We start from the raw sequence: 22764 nt of genomic DNA, 5'->3' as shown, positions 1-22764 counted from the left end.
ATTCGGGTGTTTAGTAAATAAATAAACATGGGGGGTATATGTTAATTTTCAAAATTCTACATCGAAATACCCACCAAATTTATTTTTTTTTCAAAAGATTATTCTAAAAACTACCCAATAATGAACCAAACGGAGCCCTAATATTGTGTTTAGGCTTGTAGTTGGGAATCCATTTGAAAGGTGCTTGTTAGAGGATTTGCAATTTTTTTCTATTAATTTCAGCCGTCCTAAAATATCTTTAAGTCTCAGTGTTTTAACGATATTTACAAGTTATTGAATATACTCATAAGAATAAGAATACAAAAATTTCTTGAAAATTAATATAAAAAACCTCCATAAATATATTTAAAAAAAAAAATTTCCAAAAAAAGTGTAATTAATATTGTTGAAAATACTACTGAAAACCCTTCTATAATATTTTTTTTTAATTCCAAAAAGAGTGTAATGTTTTTTATGAAATTACTATTGAACCCTCTTATAAATACAACAAAACCTCTCTATAATATACTCTATATATGAATAATCTCCATGAAGTCATAAAAATTTATGATCCCAACTTGACCAGTATATAATGACATAAATTTCACATTGTATAAGTTATAATTTTTTAGGTCATTTCTTAAGGACTTGCACTACATAATAATAATTATATGTATATTGCAAAAATATATACTATGCTACATTAAAGGTTTAAGATGAAATAAAATATTTATCTAAACAGTTGTTTAGCCAATTATTTATGTTTATAGAATTATTACCATATCTTTTATCTTGCGGATACGTAATAAGTTATTAGTGGACATTTTCTTGTTGAAGCTAAAATTTTTCTAGTTTTCAAGCATATTTAGAGCTTCTTGGCACAAAACTTTTGGTATTTCTATACTATCTCATCAGGATTATCTCTTTTCTCTCTTGTTATTCCATATATGATTTTTTCTTCAGTTAAATTATACACACTTATTATTCGTTTGGATATTAAGGAAGTATTAATATTCATTTAATTAGTATAGTGAAGTTTTAGAATTTATCATTTAATCTTGCAATGACTCTTTGATATTTATTTTCGTTCTATCCTAATGCTACTAAAATGATGAATTAAAATCCTAATACTACTAAACATGAATAAATAAGAATCATAATAATAATTTTTGAATCAAAACAATAATTTTTGCAATAACACCCTTTTTAAGTTATAAACTCTTTATGCTATAAATTTATTGGTCTCACACTGACTATAGAGAGGTTTTACTTTATATTTAAAAAAAATTCTAAAAAGATGTATTTAATATATTATTTTTGATAATAATTGGGGTGTTTGAACCTTACGATCACTTAGAGATGGATAAATTTAACTGTTTTTTATTTATAAAATGTAAGTTGGATACTTCATAACAGAAAAAAAACACTTTGACGATTAAGATAATATTATCAAATTTATATAAAAATATAACTAATATAATTGGGAATGTTTATGAGCTTTTTTTATCACATTATTATGTCATTTCGAGTAATCTGATGTCTATAGGAAATCAATCAAATTATTAAAAAAAAAATATTGTTTAATGGGTGTTTTCTCAATAGAGGAGGATGACATTGCTTACTCACAAACCGTTAATCATATTTATAATTAAGTATATCATAATTTAAGGATTCATATAGTGAGTAACGTAAACCCTAACAACATAATAAACCCAAATTTAGTAATAGTAAATCCAGAACTATTTAATTATAATTAGAAAAGATAAATATGTGAGAGAAAAATAATCCTGATGAGCACATAACACAAAGTTTAAACGGCATCAGATGATGGTAAAAAGATCGAATAATATAACCACTAGCCAATCTCACTTCTACTAATGAATTCCCAGGATCCAACTCACTTTCCCAATAACACTATTTTTAATATAATAACCAATTTAACTTTAATTATTAAAATAAAAATAAATTTATTTATATCAAATGTACGTTTTGTTTATTTGTTATTTTGACCTTTGACCAAATAATGTGCTCCCAATTATTAGTTACTTCTTTAATACAACTTGTGTTTGATTAGTTCATACTTTATTTCCTATTTGTTACATCTTCTTTTAATTTATTTATTATTATGTTAATTCAATTCTCATTTAGATCTGAACCCATTTTCTGAAATTACCAAAAGCACTAATTGTACGGAAACTCTTAATTACATACTATTATTTAAATAATTATCACAAAAACTATAATCCATGATTAGATTGGTACTTCTGTTAATTTATGTTGTAAAATAAGATATTAGAGAAGATAGTTACAACACCTCTTCGTCGCGGCGAAGATTATTCTTCGCCCCGACGAAGACTGAAACACTAAACTTCTTCTATTTTCAACCAATATCAAGGCAAGTGTTCAACATATCACTCAAAGGCCAACCAAACAATAATGAATCAACTCAAAAAGAGCAAAAGAAGAAGCATTAACTACGTACCTCAAGTGGGGCGTTACAAGTTAGTTACAACTCTAGTTATCAAAACACTATAAAAGTGTTACTACAGTGTGTTAAGAAACGATCTAACCCATGGTAGCGGAAAACAAAACTAAAATAGTGATCGATTCCATTTTAAGCCAAGATCAGGATACATATATTACAAATAATATGTTAAATCAAATATTCTACAGTAATATGAACGATCAAAGTAAAGATTAGAGTTCATACGCACGTTTGGAGGCTCCTTCCAACTTGTCTCTAACTGGGTTCGCTACCGATTCAAAACAGAATCGAACTAGTGGTAGTCCACACGAAGATAACCCGAAGAGCTAAAGAGGAATTTGCTAGATCCTCATTAGCCTTAAGAACCAAGAACAAGAAACAAATAAAATTTGATTCAACAAAAGTAAAGTGGCGTGAATAGTGAGAGGGGCTGGAGCTTTTTCAATGAATAATAAAAATGATTTCACATCCTTTAATTCATAAAACACATGCACTTATATAGTGCATGTGAAACCCTTATTCCATTTAAGAATAGGCTTAGACATCAACCCAAATAGCCCCCTTATGTCCAAATAGCCCCATTGAGATATTTTTATTTTAATTATTATTATTTCAATTAAATTAAATTAATATATAAAATATATTAACATTTAATAATAACAATAATTCATTTAAATATATACGTACATATATTTAAATACAATCTCAGTTATTTAACATCAAATTAAATATAGGTAATAACCTCATCAAATTTAATTGCACTGTGAGATTACCAAAATACCCTTTTGCCTAAAAAGATGAAAACACCCTTTACACAAACTAATTTTTAAATTATCTTCTATATGTGTGACCCGTAGGCTTTTCATCATACCGGCAGTGTGTATTATCGCGATTAACACCAATTAATTGTCTCACTACACACAGACTAAGATTGGCCCCTAGCAAGGCATCATGGCCACCCAATAGATTCTGATTCAGTAAAGCAGCTACTTGTCAACGATATGATTATTGTACAATCAAATCCTTTCATCATCTGTTATCTCATCAAGACTATGGCACATAAATAGTGTCAACCTTAGTTACTCTCGATATATTTGTATTCAGTTACCGGACCAATGATCGGAATAATAAATTGGATTAAACAACAACTCAATCCCACTGTGATCACAGATTTACTGTCATTGTCATTAACTGCATTACGCCGTGAGATAACTTCTCTCGTACTTGGGAGTGATGAATCCTCTGTCGATCTACCATAGTCTTGATACACTCCTCGATACAACCAATCACTACCGTATTAATCGCTCGTAATAGAACTGCATTGGGCTAGTGTTAAACTACACGGATCGGTGCACAAGGCGCTTTGGTGATCTCAAGTCTAAGGATCACATGCACCACCATTCATTAGAGAATTTGTTCCATAGACACTAGGGTTACCGTCTATATGGAATCCTTTGGTAGGTCAGTCCAGTGAACTTGCCTACAGCAAGCACCCGTGTATTGCACCAAGTTATCAGCAAACAACCTTAACAAGTGAGATCTGTCACTGCCTACCTTTCGACCGGGTCGTTCAACACTATGATAGTCTTATCATATTATCTATGCCCTTAGTCAGATTAATACTAGGGCTACGAACTTTTTGAGAATGGCCACCATATGTGCTCATAGGGTTCTCACTATCAAGATTTGAGACACTTGATACACTCGTCATGGTTCTACCATTCTAAGGACATATATCAATACATATAACTATGGTTTACATGATATAGTAGATAATGCTTTTATTGATTAATAAATATTATTACAAAGAGTCAATACCACAATAATTAATTAGCTCTAGGGCACCTACTCCAACACAGTGTACTCTTCATTCTTAAGCTAAACAGCTCAATAACAATAGTTTTCTAGAATCATCTACTTCTTTCAATTTTTCTTTTTGCTTCCTCTGCTTTGCTCGAAACCTCACATGGTATCAGAGCCATCAACTAGCGTCTAAGATGGTTATCTGACACAATTCTCTTCTTTGCAGAATAATTCAAACACTAAAGTGATTATCGAACCAGTCAATTTTGCAAATCCATAGTCAATGTCATCTTCGCCGCTCCTTGTTATTTCTCCCAAAGTAACTAGGAATAACTATAGATTTTGGAAGTCACAAATCCTCTTTGCGGTTGGGTCTCATGACTTAGAGGAACATCTCACTGGATTGATTGCATGTCTAGCTCCATTTATCAGAATTCAAGCTGAAGGAGCTGATGGATTAACTAAGAAAAAACCTAATATGGAATACAATCAGTGGAAGAAGATTGACAAACTACTAGTAAGCTGGCTTTTGAGCTCAATTTCTGAATCTATGTTCGGTGTAATTTCCAAATGTTAGTATTCTACTGATATATGGTTGACTCTGGAAAAAGAATTCATCACTAACTCAAGAACAATAATGTTGCATGTTAAAACCTTACTGCGAAACACTAAAAAAGACAATCTTAGTATCCATGAATACTTTGTCAAAATGAAAATTTTTGCTGAGAATTTGACAACAAAATGGGATAACAATTGCTGATGAAGAGTTGATAAACTATATTCTGGATTGTCTTAATTCGGAATATGATGCTGTTATCATGAATATCACCATGCGTCTAGAGTCTAAGCTTGATCCCTTTACAGTATAAGAAGCTCAGATAATATTACAAAAGTTTAAGCTTAGTGTAGAGAAAGCAAACCTCATGATGAATTTAGTTATTAACAATGAATTTCATGGAAGTCCAGTTCATCTTGCAAATGTCTCACCTGATCTGAATAACAAAAACTGTCCGCATGACATATCTCAACTCAAATCTGGATAGCCTCCCACTGGACACTCTTAATTTGCTATACAACCCCCTGAATTTTTAGCCTCATTTTATACTACTCCATAGTCCATCACTAGGGCACTTTAGTTTGTCCCACAAAATCAGTTCTATCCAGCTCAATTTACTGGTGATAGAGGAAGAGGCAGAGGAGTAGGTAAAAGAAAGTTTATCTGTCAAGTCTGTGGCAAGACTGGACACTTGGTGTTGAAAAAGTTCATGCATGGCATAAAGATTTTTGTTTCTAGTATAATTGATGTGATTTTTAGATTTTCATATTATACAAGATTATAAAAAATAAAATCATATACATATTTTATGTTGTAAAACCAAGCTATCCCATTCAAGAAATTGATTGGTTGTGTTTATTTTATTATTTGGAGTAATATTTTTGAAAAAGTAGAGTTGAGTTGTTATTATGAGGTAGGACTTGAAAATTAACAAAAACACCCACTAGATTTGTTAATTTAGCTAAACACCCCTAACAATAAAAAGTTTATAAATTGACAAAAACACCCCCACCCACCACATTTGCCAGATTTCAGCCATCATCGCCGGAAGATGGCAGGAATCTGGCATAATGGTGCATGACCGGCTGGATCTGGCCGTTCATGTGTCGATATAGCATTTTTCGACCAAATCAACCAAGGATCTAACTAGAAAATGCCAGATCTACACCCGGATTTGGTTGTTAATAGCCAGATCTGTGTTGTTGATGACCAAATGTGGTCGGATCTGGCTATCAACGACTAGATCTGGCCGTAGATCTAGCATTTTCTAGCCAGATCCGTGGTTGATCTAGTCGAAAAAGGCTATTTCGACTCACGAACGGTCAGATTCAGTCGGTCGTACACCATTAAGTTAGATTCTCGCCATCTTCCGGCGGTGGTAGCCGGAATTTGACAAATGTGGATGGGTGGGAGTGTTTTTGTTAATTTATAAAATTTTTATTATTGGGAGTGTTTAGTTAAACTAACAAACCTACGTGGGTTTAAAAATAGTTGAATATAATATGATTAGATTTTGAGAACAGGGAAACAAATATGCATTTTAGGTAGAATAGGGAAACAATTTTTTATTAACTGAAGGGTGGGAATCAAGAATTTATGAAACTAGGGGTGGAAACTTGTCATTTCGCTTAACCTGGGGTAAGAACATGTCCTTTACTCATTTCTAAATCCAATACTTTAAAAATTGTCCTTACTAGATTTCTCTTTTTGATCTCACTTAAAAAATCTTAAGCACCACAAAGTTATTTGGAAAAGTTTTCAAGTTTTCCCAAAAAAGTTAAGTTTGTTTCACCTATTTTCCAAAATATAATTCTAAATTTTTCAATTTCCTTTAAACTCCCTAAATTTGTTAATTTAATTAAACAACCCGCAATTTTTTTTTTAAATTGACAAAAACACCCCAACAACCCAAATTTACCAGATTCTGGCCATCACTGTCGAAAGGTGGCCGGAATCTGGTGTAATGGTGCAATATCGGCTGAATTTGGCCGGTAGTGTGCCGATCTAGCCTTTTCTAGCTAGATCTATGGCCAAAGATCTGGCCGTCAGATCTTTGGCTATTGATAGTCGTCAACGACGGCCAAGATAGGGTCGTCATTGATGACCAAATGCGGCCAGATCTGGCCATCAATGGCCAGATCTAGCCACAGATCTGGCCAGAGAAGGCCATATTGGCGTTCGACCAACAATATCGAGCCGGTCAGATTGGATTGGGGGTCGCCTGTCCGTATTTTTGAGTGGATTGGGGGTGTTTTTGTTAACTTTAATTTGAATATTTTATTACAGGGGTGTTTAGTAAATAAATAAACATGGGGGGTATTTATGTTAATTTTCAAAATTCTACATCGTAATACCCACCAAATTTATTTTTTTTCAAAAGATTATTCTAAAAACTACCCAATAATGAACCAAACGGAGCCCTAATAATTGTGTTTAGGCTTGTAGTTGGGAATCCATTTTGAAAGGTGCTTGTTAGAGGATTTGCAATTTTTTTCTATTAATTTCAGCCGTCCTAAAATATCTTTAAGTCTCAAGTGTTTTAACGATATTTACAAGTTATTGAATATACTCATAAGAATAAGAATACAAAAATTTCCTTGAAAATTAATATAAAAAACCTCCTATAAATATATTTAAAAAAAAAAATTTCCAAAAAAAGTGTAATTAATATTTGTTGAAAATTACTACTGAAAACCCTTCTATAAATATTTTTTTTTTAAAATTCCAAAAAAGAGTGTAATTGTTATTTATTGAAAATTACTATTGAAAACCCTCTTATAAATACAACAAAACCTCTCTATAATATACTCTATATATGAATAATCTCCATGAAGTCATAAAAATTTATGATCCCAACTTGGACCAGTTATAAATGACAATAAATTTCACATTGTAATAAGTTATAATTTTTTTAGGTCATGTCTTAAGGAACTTGCATCTACATAATAATAATTATATGTATATTGCAAAAAAATATATACTATGCTACATTAAAGGTTTAAGATGAAATAAAATATTTATCTAAACAGTTGTTTAGGACAATTATTTATGTTTTAGAATTATTACCATATCTTTTATCTTGCGGATACGTAATAAGTTATTAGTGGACATTTTCTTGTTGAAGCTAAAATATTTCTAGTTTTCAAGCATATTTAGAGCTTCTTGGCACAAAACTTTTGGTATTTCTATACTATCATCATCAGGATTATCTCTTTTCTCTTCTTGTTCAATTCCAATAATGATTTTTTCTTCAGTTAAATTATACACAACTTATTATTCGTTTGGATGATTAAGGAAGATATTAATATTCATTTAATTAGTATAGTGAAGTTTTAGAATTTGATCATTTAATCTTGCAATGACTCTTTGATATTTATTTTCGTTCTATCCTAATGCTACTAAAATGATGAATTAAAATCCTAATACTACTAAACATGAATTATAAATAAGAAATCATAATAATAATTTTTGAATCAAAACAATAATTTTTGCAATAACACCCTTTTTAAGTTATAAACTCTTTATGCTAATAAATTTAATTGGTCTCAACATTATGACTATAGAGAGGTTTTACTGTATATTTAAAAAAAATTCTAAAAAGATTGTATTTAATATATTATTTTTGATAATAATTGGGGTGTTTGAACCTTACGATCACTTAGACGGATGGATAAATTTAACTGTTTTTTATTTAATTAAAATTGAAGGTTGGATACTTCATAACAGAAAAAAAAAAGCACTTTGACGATTAAGATAATATTATCAAGATTTATATAAGAATATATACATAATATAATTGGGAATGTTTATGAGCTTTTTTTATCACATTATTATGTCATTTCGAGTAATCTGATGTCGTATAGGAAATCAATCAAAATTAATTAAAAAAAAAATATTGATTTAATGGGTGTTTTCTCAATAGAGGAGGATGACATTGCTTACTCACAAACCGTTAATCATATTTATAAGATTAAGTATATCATAATTTAAGGATTCATATAGTGAGTAACGTAAACCCTAACAACATAATAAAACCCATAATTTAGTAATAGTAAATCCAGAACTATTTAAATTATAAAATTAGAAAAGATAAATGATTGAGAAGATTAAAATAATCCTGATGAGCACATAACACAAAGTTTAAACGGCATCAGATGATGGTAAAAGATCGAATAATTTATAATCCACTAGCCAATCTCACTTCTACTAATGAATTCACAGGATCCAACTCACTTTTCCCAATATACACATAATTTTAATAATAATAAATCCAATTTAACTTTAATTAATTAAAATAAAAAATAAATTTATTTATATCAAAATGTACGTTTTGTTTTAGTTGTTAATTTACCTTTGACCAATAATGTGCTCCCATTATTAGTTACTTCTTTAATACAACTGTGTTTGATTAGTTCATACTTTATTTCCTTATTTGTTACATCTTCTTTTAATTTTTTATTATTATGTTAATTCAATTTCTCATTTAAGATCTGAACCCATTTTCTGAAATTACCAAAGCACTAATTGTACGGGAAACTCTTAATTACATACTATTATTTAATAAATTATCACAAAAACTATAATCCATGATTAATGATTGGTACTTCTGTTAATTTATGTTGTATAAAATAAGATATTAAGAAGATTAGTTTGAGTAAAAAATTTAAAATTGTTAAATATAGTAAAAACTCAAAATAGTTTTCTATTAAATTTTTAATGATGAGAATCTTTTTCTTTTTTAATTTTCAATTGCTACATATTGTATCTTGTTTTGAGCTACAATTCATTGTCTCTCTATCTTATAATATGGACGTATGAATTTTGAATATCAAGTTTCTTATTAAAATTAAATCTTTTAATTTTTACAATATCAATTTGATCGATTGTTAGACTGATATCTAAAATAATTTACAATATTAATTTGTTCTCATAAAGTTCTTTTTCTTCTTTTACTTAATTTGTTTAGTTTGGGTCATTAATTGATTTTCAACTATTCAAATTAAGATTAACTTTATACCTACTAAAATAAATGAGTAGGGCAATTCTAGTGGCATCTGATTGAACACCCCATTTAAATGAGAATTGAATTGTCTCTCTATTTTCTAATTTTGTAGATGATTATGTAAGAATGTATACAAATTAAGAAGATAAAGTTATATATTAGTCCTGCAATTCATATAGCTACATTATTTTCTCAAAGAACGAGAAATACAAGAGAAAGTTAAGGCATTTGTTTAATTTTTAGATAGGATTTTTGATATGGGAATCAACATGGATTTGAAACTTAACAAAACACACCTTAGGTTTGTTAATAACTAAACACCCTGTAATAAAAAAATTAAAAATTACAAACACCCCCACTCACCCATTAAATTCAGGTAGTCGCATCACTGTTGGAGGGTGGCTGGAGTCACCGTATCGGTGCACAACCAGTTGGATCTGATCGATCGTGCATAAGATGACCTTTTCTAGTCGGATCTACTGTGGATCTAGCTGAAAAGGCATAGTTTACGGTCGATTTGACCATGTTTGATTGTCAACGACAGCCAAGATATGACCATCGTTGAGGACTAGTTACGACCAAGATTCAATCGTAGTGCGCCATTATACCAGATTTCGACCACCTTTCCGTTGGCCGCTGAATCTGACAAATGTGGGTGGTGTGAGGGTGTTTTTGTTAATTTTTAAACTTTTTCTAAGGTTTATAATTAATAAATTTAAGGGCCTAAAATAAATTAAATATAATATAATAGTATTTCATGAATATGACAACAGTTATTTGAGATAAAATTGAAAATAGGATAGAAAATATTCTACCAACGACCCTAAATTTTCTTGGAATATTCATGTCCAACGTAATTAATTAATCTTTGATCCCTTATTAGTCAAATAATTAATGTCAATGATAAAAGGCGTTCTTATGCTCATTATTTTAATTAAAACCCAAAGTACTAGTGTACTTAATGTCAACTTTTGAATTATTATTTATATTTGTGTTGTTAAATCTGATTTGGTAGCATAAAAATGGGCATTCACATGGAATTTCTTGAGTCCCCCATCTTCCCCGATCTTCAAGCACCAAAATCCATAAACAAAGTACAAAGCAAATAAAAAGATAGAGATGAATTAATTAATAGACATAAATACAGATACAGAACCAGACAAGAAAGTTATAATTTAATTTGTAGATGCTTTTGTAGATTTTAACTGTTGAGGCAGGCAGTTGCATTTGCGCAGAAACAATTGCAATAAAAAAAAATAAATGCTGGATGTGGGTGCATTTTGTTCACAAACACTACCATCTACAGTTAATAATACAACAATAGACTCATCTCCCAAAAAAAAACCTACCTTAACTGGTAAGTCCTCTTTACAGAGAAAGCAGTCCTGCAATTGCATGACTGCCTTAAAAACTGGAACCTTTCATCTAGGGATTCCTATTCAGGATATTTCCATTATTTCACAGGCTCAAATAGATTTTGCATTTAATAAGAAACGTTTATATAATCGATAATTGGAAGATTTTTTATTGTTTACAACCAGAATACTCTTCCTTTTAGTATTGTCTCAGTTTTAAAAGTTCAAATTCTATCCCCCTAAACTGCTTATTTGTTCTTAACGTTTGTTATAATAAAAGGTGTGTATATTATCAAATTGCATGACTTAGTAAGTAATTAACTCTATCTTGAGAGGTTGGAGATAGCTAAGTTTCATGTACTCTTAATAATATTTGGAAACCTTAGTACTTATTTGAGATTCTTTTAATAGATTTACATTGTAGTTTTATGTATAAATATTATCGTCTATTGGATAGGTAAGATTATAGCAATATACCTCAGAATTATAGATAGAGCTATAATGGAATAAAGAAACAAAATCAGATACAGGGTTAGTTTTGAGACAGTTGGACCATACTAGTAACCGACGTATCCTAACTTCAATGCCAAATATAAACAAACTTTATTTTATCTTTCAATATATAATAATTAAAAAGCAAAATTTCATTAATTAAATATTCCAAAATTTCAGTCCACCATGCACTCCCCACCTTTAAATCTCCTCTCCACCTCCCCACTTGAAATTCACACAAACCCAAAACTCAGAAAAAAGAATGGATTCATCAAAGAAGTCTAATAAAATTACTGACATTGTTAGACTTCAACAAATCCTCAAGAAGTGGAAAAAACTTCAAATGCACCCAAAAACATCAACAAAACTTCAACCATTTCTTCCATTCTTCTTCTAATTCATCAAATACTACCAATAAAAGCATCAAGTTTCTAAGAAAACCCTCTCTTTTCTGATGTTTCAACGCAGGAGCATCCAAACGACGTGTCCCGAAAGGGTTTTTAGCGGTTTGCGTGGGGAAAGAGTTGAAGAGATTCATCATTCCCACAGTAGATTTGAGTCATCAGGCATTTGGATATTACTGAGAGAAGCTGAAGAGGAGTTCGGGTTCAACAAGAGGGGTGCTGAAGATTCCATGTGAAGTCTGTGCTTTGAGAAGATCTTGAAGGTGGTTGAAGAGAAAAAGATGTGCTTTATTTACATGAATTAGGGTTTATATAGAGAAAGATATGATTGGTTGTTGCTCTTCAGATTGTGAGTTAACACCTTCTCACATCTCTCAAATTGTAGATGAATTAATGGTTAAATAATTAATCTTGAAGATTGTTTCATTTCTTCAAGAACCAACTCTTCTTTTTCTTTGTTGGTTTTTTTGCTTTTATTTTACTTTTTTGTAAGGGAAATTTAGATAGATATATGAGTGAGAATTTAGAAGGAAAAGTAGAGTTGAATAAGGTAGATGTTTATGTCATTGAGAAATATTCACCAGCTGGATTAATTTTATTATCATCCGGGGAACTTCATGTATCTACATTACTTTTGTGCAAAGGAAATTGATTAATTTTCTTTTATGCATGCATAATGTTGAATAATTTAGCCTTCTGGTTTCATTTCAAGCCCCCATTTCTAACCCCACGCTAGAAGACTGATGTGGCTAGAAATGGGATCCCTGACGCAGAGTGCGCGGGGAGAAGTATATTTACTGTCAACGCGAGTTGGCGCTGCGTGTCAACATCGGTTTCGTGTCCAGCGGCGTTGGGACATTATGTTTTCCGGTAGTGTCGGGAAATCAAATTTCATATTAACTCCTGATTAGATGTTTTTGCTATGTAAATTTTACAATAACTGGTGTTTGTTTGAAATGAACTTGAACAAGGAGAGAGAATGAGCGTATCTTCATATGGCTGTTCATAATCAATTTTTTTACTGTACAAGAACATGTCTCGAGGGTGGAACAGTTTTTATATTATAATTATTATTATATTATCTAATTGATCACTCTGCAGATCTGCATTATTTTGCTAATTATTTCCACTTTGGACGCAGATAGCTTTGTGTGATGAATTAGCATATTATTATATATGCTAATGTATGAATCATTATAATGTTATCCTTTATATGTTTTTGTAAAACTATATTATTATAATTAGTGATGATATTTTAGTACACACAGACTCTATATTGTGCTTGCACTAGCACTAATATAGTATGTACGTATTGTACTACATAACAAAATTTAATTCTCTTTCCCCTAAAACTTTAATTATTAATTTAATCAACAAGTTGCCCCTGTAATTTTCTTTATCTCAATGTCTTCCATTACTTTATATATATTTTATGATTGCCACTGCTGCCTCATCTGTGCTTACTGATGATAATATTTTCTTTCAACACCATGATCTTAAATTTTTTATTTATTTTAGCGTTAAATAAAATTCTTTTCATTACTTACCCATTACCATACTCAAATTTGGTATGGAATTGGATGATCTCAATAATATATAATACTGTTTTACAGTTGACTTGTCAAATTACAAAATTTTAAATGACAGTCTTGCCTTCCAATTTAATAGAATGTCGACCTCGTTGGACTTTGGGATGGTAAATGATGAATTTTGAATGTTTAGGAGAGTTTGATTAAAATGATGATAGTTGACATCCGAAGGTGATTTCAATTAAACATAGAGATAATGTTTTTTGCCTTTTTTCCCCTCGATTCTAATTGGAATTTCTAGGGATATGATTCCTGTATGAACGAGTTCACTATCATCTTGCCAACTAATATCTGAGGAAAACTTTTGTATCTTGTAAATCATGTAATGACTCTTCGGTTATCAATTTTCTTTTTTGTTTTCATAAAAGGAAGAATGTATGTACAACTCTTATAGCCTAAAAAATGAGAAGAGAAAGAACACTTTAACAGATAACAAGATAAAAAACAAAACCACCACAGTGACCATAAAGTAAAAGAGTAAAAAAAGGTTTTGATAAGCTCATAGTTTGGTCCTCCAAGCACTAAAGGGGTACTCATAAACTCTTACCGATCGAATGTTTAAGCCCTGGGAATTAGTTAAGTGTGGCAAAGCTAATCTAGACACCCGATGCTTAAAAAAAAAAAAAAAGGATAAAACCAAAACAAATTCAAATTATCACAAATAAACTTCTTCTCAAATCAAGTTTTTTGTCACATAGCAAATGGGAACCAAAATTAACAAATTTGAATAAGCTTTTCAAGACAAACAACTTGAGTTTAGATTTATGTGTTGTGGTATTTAGTTGTCAATGGTGCTAGAGAAACAGCATTGTGGAAATAGGTAAGGACACATTTTATCTTGATGGCTGCCAACAAGGTTGCGATGCGGTGGCCAAGCTTAAATAAACTAACAAACTTTGAAAAGAAAATTTGGAATGAGTTTTATTCATCACTTATGCAATGTTCAGTATGCTTATATAGTATTTATAAGCATCAACTAATCTCACTTTAACTGATTTAGTCAAATAAGGCTACGTGGCTAACAAACTTAATAGTTACTAAATTCAAAATGAGATCTCTCCCCTTGATCGAATGACAAACCCTTTATACTGTAGTTTATACCAAGTGTTGTGTTGAGTTTACAAAATCTAAATATATTTGTGCATTTACCGTGGTCCATTGGGTTGTAGGGTTTTTGTGCTCTGGATTAGGCAGGCTCTACGTGGGCTTGGATGCTTAGATATTTAAAAAAAAAAAAAAAAAAAAATCACAATAATTATCTATTGCTATGCTCAAGTTTATGAAGCTTGCCATTGAATCCTTTATATCCCCCCTTAAGTTGAACAAGTTGGAGCTAAACTAGAACTTAACTCTCTACATCCTTCCTCAAGCTAAACAAGCTAGTATTAGATTATTTTCAAGCTAAATTTGAATTCTTTATATTCTCCCTTAAGCTAAACAAGCTGGAGTTAAACTATAATTGAATTTTCTACTTCCTTCCTCAAGCTGACCAAGTCGGAGCTGGATTCTTTTCAAGCTAAATATGAATTCTTTATATCTTCTCTTAAGATAAACAAGTTAGACAACTTGATTAGCTTATTTATGAAAAGTCTCTAACTGAGCAAGTGGTAATGGTTAAACACATCTACGAGTTGTTGATCGGAAAGGATTTTCCTCACTTTGTAGTTCTTTGCTTGCAATTTTCTCTCTGATGAAGTAATCTCTCTATATGCTTTGTTTAGGCATACTAAATGATTTGATTTCAAGGCTACTACATTGACATTATCACACCACAAAACAGGTGTTGAAGACATCAACTTCACTCCAATGCTTTAAATAACTGAAGAAGCAAAGCTATTTCAACGGCAACTTGCGCTAATGCTCTATAATTATATTCTAATGATGATCTTGTTAAAAGTTTATTGTTCTATTTTAGTGTTTATTTCATTTAAGCAGTAAGTTGTTGACCTATTATTTAGGAACTATGTTAAAGAGGGTTAGTGATTAGTGACATGGGTTAGTGGTTGAGTGATGAACATTTCTTTAGGAACATTCCTGTAGTGGAGATAGTTATGGAGTCATGGTCTATTGGTTCCTATTTTTTAGTTTAAACTTTGATCTATTTAAGATGTAATTTCTCACTATTTGAATGTGAAGTTGAGTTTGTGTATTCCAAAAGATTTGAGCCTTTATCTCCTTTATTGTCAATATCCTTTTTTTAAGATTTGGTATCAGAGCCAGGTTAAAAAAAATCGTAGCTTTCTTTTTGTAGTAGCAAAAAACCATGGCATTAGAGAGGGTGATTGATAATTTTGTCCAGCCAGCCATACCCCATTTTGATGGTTACTATGACCATTGGAGCATGTTAATGGAGAATTTCCTGAGGTCCAAGCAGTATTGATCTCTTATGGAAACTGTTATTGAAGAACCAGAAAGAGGAAGTGTTCTTACAAATGCACAATAAAAAAAACTTGATGAGTAGAAGCTAATTGACCTGAAGGTGAAGAATTATTTGTTCCAGGCAATAGATCGTTCTATTTTGGAGACCATTCTTGACAAAAGCACTTCCAAACAAATTTGGGATTCTATGAAGAAGAAATACATAGGCTAGATGAAAGTCAAGCGTTCTCAACTTCAAGCTGTCCGCAGAGAATTTGAGACTTTTCAAATGAAGCAGGGAGAGTCAGTGAATGATTATTTTTCAAGAACAATGGCAGTTGTAAACAAAATGAGGCTATATGATGACCAGATGACTAATGTCACCATAGTTGAGAAGCTTCTTCGGTCAATGACACCAAAGTTTGACTATGTTATTTGTTTGATTAAAGAATCAAATGACATAGACGAACTCTCAATAGATGAGCTACAAAGTGCTTTGCAGGTCCATGAGGAAAAGGTGAACCGAAGCAACAATATTACCACTGAAGAGCAAGCTTTGACAGCTTCAACCTTTACTGAATCCTCAGGTTCAAGAGGAAGAGGTAGAGGAAGCGGTAGAGGAAGAGAAGGCAGAGGAAACCCAGAGGAAAATGGAAGCAAGGATCTAAATTTTTAAGCTACTGGCAATCGGTTTTCAGATTCCAGTTGAGGATGTGACAAATCCAATGTTGAATGTTACAGATGTCATAGGTATGGGCATTATCATTCTGAATGCTCCACCAACCTTCATAAAAATAAAGGAAAAGGTGGAGAGCAATCAAATTTTGTAGAGAAAAATGAGCAAGAAACACTGTTGATGGTGTTTCATGTCAAGGAGCATGAGGTTGAACCAGACATATGGTATCTAGACACAAGCTGCAGCAATCATATGTGTGGTAGTAAGTCATTCTTTTCCCATTTAAATGAAGATTTTCATACTACTGTAAGTTTTGGTGATCATTCAAAAGTAAATGTTATGGGAAAAGGTGATGTTCAAATCAAGACTAAAGATGGTAATATTGAAACTATCGCAAATGTCTTTTATATTCCTGACTTGAAAAGAAATTTGTTAAGTATGGGATAGCTGCAAGAGAAGGGATATGTGGCTACAAGGTGCTTGTGAAATTTATGATCCCAATAGGGGTCTTATTGCTCATGTGAAGATGACACCAAAGAGGTTATTTTCGTTGCAAATCAAGAGCATTCAAACTTGTTTTATGAGAAAAATGAATGATCTAGTATGGCTTTGGCATTTTCGTTATGGCCATCTACATTTCAATGGGTTAAAGACTCTTTCTCAAAAGAAAATGATGATTGGCCTACCTCAGATTGTTCCTCCTTCCAAAGTATGTGAAGAATGTGTTGTTGGCAAACAACATCGTGAGCAATTCCCAAAAGGGAAGGCATGGAAAGCACATAAATCACTGGAGTTGATTCATTCCGATATTTGTGGTCCTATTAATCCTGTATCAATGGCAAAAAGAAATATTTTATTTTTTTGATTGATGATTATTACCGAAAAACATGGATTTACTTTTTGCAGGAGAAATCTGAAGCCTTTATAGCATTTAAAAGCTTCAAAGCTCAATTGGAGAACAAAGTTGGGAGAGCCATTAAAACTCTTCGTAGTGATTGTGGCAGTGAATACATGTCACAAGAATTTGCAAATTTTTGTGATGTGCATCGAATTCGATAGCAGCCTACACACCCCAACAAAATGGTGTATCAGAGAGAAAAAACCGAACAATCTTGAACATGGTGAGAAGCATGTTAGAAAACAGGAGGATTCCAAAGTAGTTTTGGCTAGAAGCAGTGAATTGGAGTATACATGTTTTGAATCGGAGTCCCATATTTGCTGTCCAAAACATGACACTAGAAGAAGCTGGGAGCAGATGAAAGGCAGCTGTTGATCACTTCAAAATCTTTGGGTGCATCACTTATGCACAAATTCCAGATGAGAAAAGGAAGAAGCTAGATAACAAAGATGAAAAATGTGTCTTTCTTGGGATTAGTGAACAATCAAAAGCCTACAAATTGTTCAATCCTATAACATCAAAGATTATCATTAGCAGAGATGCTATTTTTGATGAAGAAAATACATGGAATTGGGCTGAAAAAGGTGCAGGGCATCAACAAATACCAGTGAGTTTTGATGAAGTTGAAGCAGAATTGCAGCTACAGCCAACCCTTCCTATTAGTACTACTTTGATGTAGTCAGACCAGCAACTGTAGTAGCCACTTGACTTGTTTGAAGCCTAAACAACTGGGGAAAACACTCGACCTCAGCGAACAAGGAAGAGACTTGTATGGATGCTAGATTATGAGGTTTGTACTGATGAATCTAACAATGATGATACACTTGCCCATTATGCTTTATTATCAAATTGTGATCCCATCATATTCCAAGAAGCTGCGAAAGATTTGAAATTGCAAAAAGCCATGGATGAGGAGATCAAGTCTATAAAGAAGAACAACACATGGCAACTTGTAGAGCTTCCAAAAGGGCATAAATCCATTGGTGTCAAATAGGTTTATAAAACAAAGCTAAAGAAAGATGGTGGAGTCGACAAGTACAAAGCTTGTCTCGTTGCTAAGGGATATAAATAAGAATTTGGTGTTGATTACAAAGAAGTGTTCGCTCCAGTTGCAAGGCTTGATACTATTCGTTTATTATTATCCATGGCTGCCTAGAATCCATGGTTCCTTTATTAGTTAGATGTAAAGTCAGCGTTCTTGCATGGTGAATTAGAAGAAGAAGTCTACATCGATCAACCTCCTGATAATTTGAAGCAAGGTCATGAAAATAAGGTATACAGGTTAAAAAAGGCATTATATGGGTTGAAACAAGTACCGAGAGCTTGGTATAGTCGTATAGATGCTTATCTTGCCAAAGAAAATTTTCTTAAATATCCTTATGAGCACACACTTTATACTAAATTTGTTGATGATGGGAAAATGCTGGTTGTGTGCTTATATGTTGATGACCTTATTTATACCAGTAATGATGGAGCCATGCTCGATGATTTTAAGAAATCTATGATGAATGAATTTGATATGACAGATTTGGGGTTGATGAATTTTTTTCTTGGCATTGAAGTAGTGTAATCATCTATTGGCATCTTTATTTCACAGAAAAAATATATTCTGGAAATTTTAGATGGGTTCAAAATGAAGGACTGCAATTCTGTCTTAATCCCAACTAAACTTGGTTTGAAGCTCACAAAGAATGGAACAACAAAGAAGGTGGATGCTACTTTTTACAAGAAAATTGTTGGTAATCTCATGTATTTGACATCAATAAGGCCATATATTATGCATGCCATCAGTTTAATTAGCAGATACAATGAGAGTCCGACTGAAATTCATCTCTTAGCTGTAAAGAGAATTTTTTGCTATTTGAAAGGTATTGCAGACTTTAGAATTTTGTATAAAAATGGTGGAGAATCAAGTTTGATTGGTTTTTCAGATAATGATTATGCTAGAGATATTGATGATAGAAAAAGTACTTCTGGGTTTGTATTCATGTCAAATTCTGGGCCTGTCACATGGTCCTCTAAAAACAACAGATAGTGACTTTGTCAACTACTGAAGTTGAATTTGTAGCTGCAGCATCAAGTTCATGTCAAGCTATTTGGCTGAGAAGGCTACTTGAAGTTCTACACAATCAGCAACAAGGTCCAACCTTAATTTATTGTGATAATATTTATGCAATAAAACTTTCAAAGAATCTAATTTTACACGGAAAGAGCAAGCATATTGATGTGAGATATCACTTCTTGCGTGATTTATGCAAGAATGGTATTATTGATTTGGTGTTTTGCAAAAGTGAAAATCAGGTTACAGATATTCTGACTAAGCCACTCAAGCCTACTGCATTTATGAAACTTTGAAGTATACTTGGAGTATGTTCAAGGAGTGATGCTATTTCTGAAGATTGAAAGATGTGTTGACGGAATTACTCTAGTAAACTAATGTCTTAAGAACATTTACTTTAAGGGAGGATGTTAAAAGTTTATTGTTCTATTTTAGTGTTTATTTCATTTATGCAATAAGTTGTTGACGTGTTATTTAGGGACTATGTTAACGAGTGTTAGTGATTAGTGACATGGGTTAGTGGTTGAGTGATGAACATTTCTTTAGGAACACTCCTGAAGTGGAGATAGTTATGGAGTCATTGTCTATTGGTTCCTATTTTTTAGTTTAATCTTTGATCTATTTAAGATGTAATTTCCCACTATTTGAATGTGAAGTTGAGTCTGTGTATTCCAAAAGATTTGAGCCTTTATCTCCTTTATTGTCAATATCCTTTTTTTAAGAGATCTTGCTACAACATAAGACTTCTTGGAACACCATTGAATTAAGTTTCCTTCTAGATGGATTATAAAACCACTTGTGAATCTCCTATCATCCAAGTTGTTAGCCTAATCTACATCAGTATATCCTTTAAGATTCAAAGGTAAAGCTACTTGAAATTATAAACCATGCTGCATAATGTCTTTGAGATAACTTAGTAGCCTTTTACAAGCTTGCCATTGGAGTACTGTTGGAGAAAAGCAATGTTTGGTCTTGTAATGGTCAAATACTGCAATGCTCCAATAGATTTTCTACATAAACTATTATTAGTAAAAAGTTCATTGCCATTTTGAAATAATTTGCAAGAGGATACCATAGGTGCAGGGCAAAGATTGGCTTATGCTAGATTAGATTTCTTAAGCTAGTCTTTAATATACTTTGTTTGAGTCAAATAAAGCCCTTTCTCATCTTTGATAGCTTATATGCTAAGAAAATACCAAAGTACCAAATGTCTTTAGAGTAGACCAAGAATTCAAATTTGTAATCAATTTGGCTGTAAAATGCTTGCCATATCCATTAACTAGTATGTCATCTACACAAACAAGTAGATATGTCACATGACCATCATCAAAGTTGAAATAAAATAGGCTAGTATCAGCAATTGAATTCTTAAATCCCAAAGCTTAAAGAGTTTATTCCAATTTATCAAACCATGTGCTTGAAACCTATTTAAGACAATAGAGTACTTTAACCAATTTGCACACGTGATTTGGATACTAAAGATGCACAAATCCTTCTAGCTAAATCATGTAAATTGCCTCCTGAAGATCCGCCTTTAAGAAAACATTGTTAACGTCCAACTATTGGATGTCCCATCATTGTGTTATTGCTAAAGTGATAATCACTCTAACTATGGCAGGTATGATAATTGGGCTAAAGGTTTCAGCATAGTCAAGACTAGGAGTTTGTTGAAAACCCTTAGCAACAAACCTTGCTTTGCATCTTTCTATTGAACCATCAACTTTTTATTTGATTCTATAAACCTACTTGGTGCCTATAAGATTCATATTAGAATAATGAGGAACTAATAGGGTTTAGAAGGAAACAACATATCTACAACCTCTTTCACCTTCTGAATATATTCATTAACAAATAGAGATCCTTTTGTTATGGTTTGAAGAGTATGTTTAATGTGCATAACTTGTGACTCATCTTAAGAGATGATTAATTTCTCTAAGGTACACCAGATTTTAGAGATAAAAGAGATTGAACAGTTCATGAGCTATAGATCCATTCTACTCCATATAACAAATACATGAATGGATTGAGTTTGGGTTTTGGAATCATTATTAGATGAGAGAACTATGGATTCTTTAGGTGCAAGTTTGGATTCAATCAAGAAATGCTCCAAATCGAAAGCTCGCACAATAGATAGAACTTGTGATCTCTTATATGCATTATTCTTATGATAAATTTATTGTAATCGGTGGTAAGTTTGAAGAGGTTATAAGTGGAGAAAATGTAAAGAAATCACTCACATTTGTATGATCTGATGTATGAAAGAAAACTTCTTTCTGTTTGTGAGGTGTAGCTAAAATTTTCAAAATAATTTTGAGTGTTTGGTAATACCAACAGGTTGTATGCAATAAAAGAAAACAGAACAGTGCCTAATTCAAGTTCAGCCGAACTCCAAGAAAAGGAAATGACTAGAATTCTCTCTGCCATTCATCAACTTGGAAAGTTTTAAATACAAGTAGTGGTAAAACAAATTCCTAATAATCAACCCACATTCTCCTTGTAGGTGCTAAAAGAAAGGAAGTAACAGTTACTTTAACCAATCTCCTGAAGAACCGTTCAAACTAAAGAATCGATCTTTATTGACTTCAAGGTAATCTCTAGCTTATGCCCATATTGTCTTATGTGGGACCCGTAACTAGACACGTACACAACAATGCCTTCCCCTTAAAAAAACCTTGCCCACAAGTTTTGGGTAAGTCATCTTCATATCCAAGAGACACTCCCCAGTAGCTGAAGTAGCTGTGGATCTTGCCCACTATATGAGAACTTTAGTCACATGTCTGTGCTAACTTTCACAATCCGTCTATCCAATACTTTATGTGGAACTAGAATAAATAATGTTATCCTTAAAAACAAACGGAAGTGTAGTTTGTGGGACTACCTGATCACCCAATTTCTTTTTGAGTTGAGATACATGGAACACAAGTGTATCCAAGACTCAATTGGGAGATCCAGACGATAACCACAGCTCCAATTTGCTCAAGGATTTTGTTTGGCCTGTAATACTTGAGGGATAGCTTGACTGCTTTTTTGAAAGCAATTGAAGTCTGATGGTAAGGTTGTAGTTGAATGTAAACCAAATCACCAGGTTCAAATACCTTATCAGTGCGA

At 32.1% G+C, this 22764-nt stretch overlaps 2 protein-coding genes across 2 annotated transcripts; both read left to right on the top strand.

The window, feature by feature from the left end:
* The first annotated feature begins 16255 nt into the window (after nt 1-16255).
* On the top strand, nt 16256-16699 carry LOC116114132. The gene has a single exon (XM_031400286.1). It carries the CDS (start codon nt 16256-16258, stop codon nt 16697-16699), a length of 444 nt encoding a protein of 147 aa, XP_031256146.1.
* A 2531-nt stretch (nt 16700-19230) lies between these two features.
* LOC116114130 (secreted RxLR effector protein 161-like) lies at nt 19231-19632 on the top strand. Its single transcript, XM_031400285.1, has one exon. The coding sequence runs from the start codon at nt 19231-19233 to the stop codon at nt 19630-19632; it is 402 nt and encodes a 133-aa protein (XP_031256145.1).
* Nucleotides 19633-22764: the final 3132 nt, after the last annotated feature.

The sequence above is a fragment of the Pistacia vera genome, unplaced genomic scaffold, assembly GCF_008641045.1.
Source record: "Pistacia vera cultivar Batoury unplaced genomic scaffold, PisVer_v2 Contig700, whole genome shotgun sequence".
In the NCBI taxonomy this organism is placed as follows: Eukaryota; Viridiplantae; Streptophyta; class Magnoliopsida; order Sapindales; family Anacardiaceae; genus Pistacia; species Pistacia vera.
The sequence above is the reverse complement of the archived record's forward strand: the minus strand, read 5'-3'. Positions and strand labels throughout refer to the sequence as shown.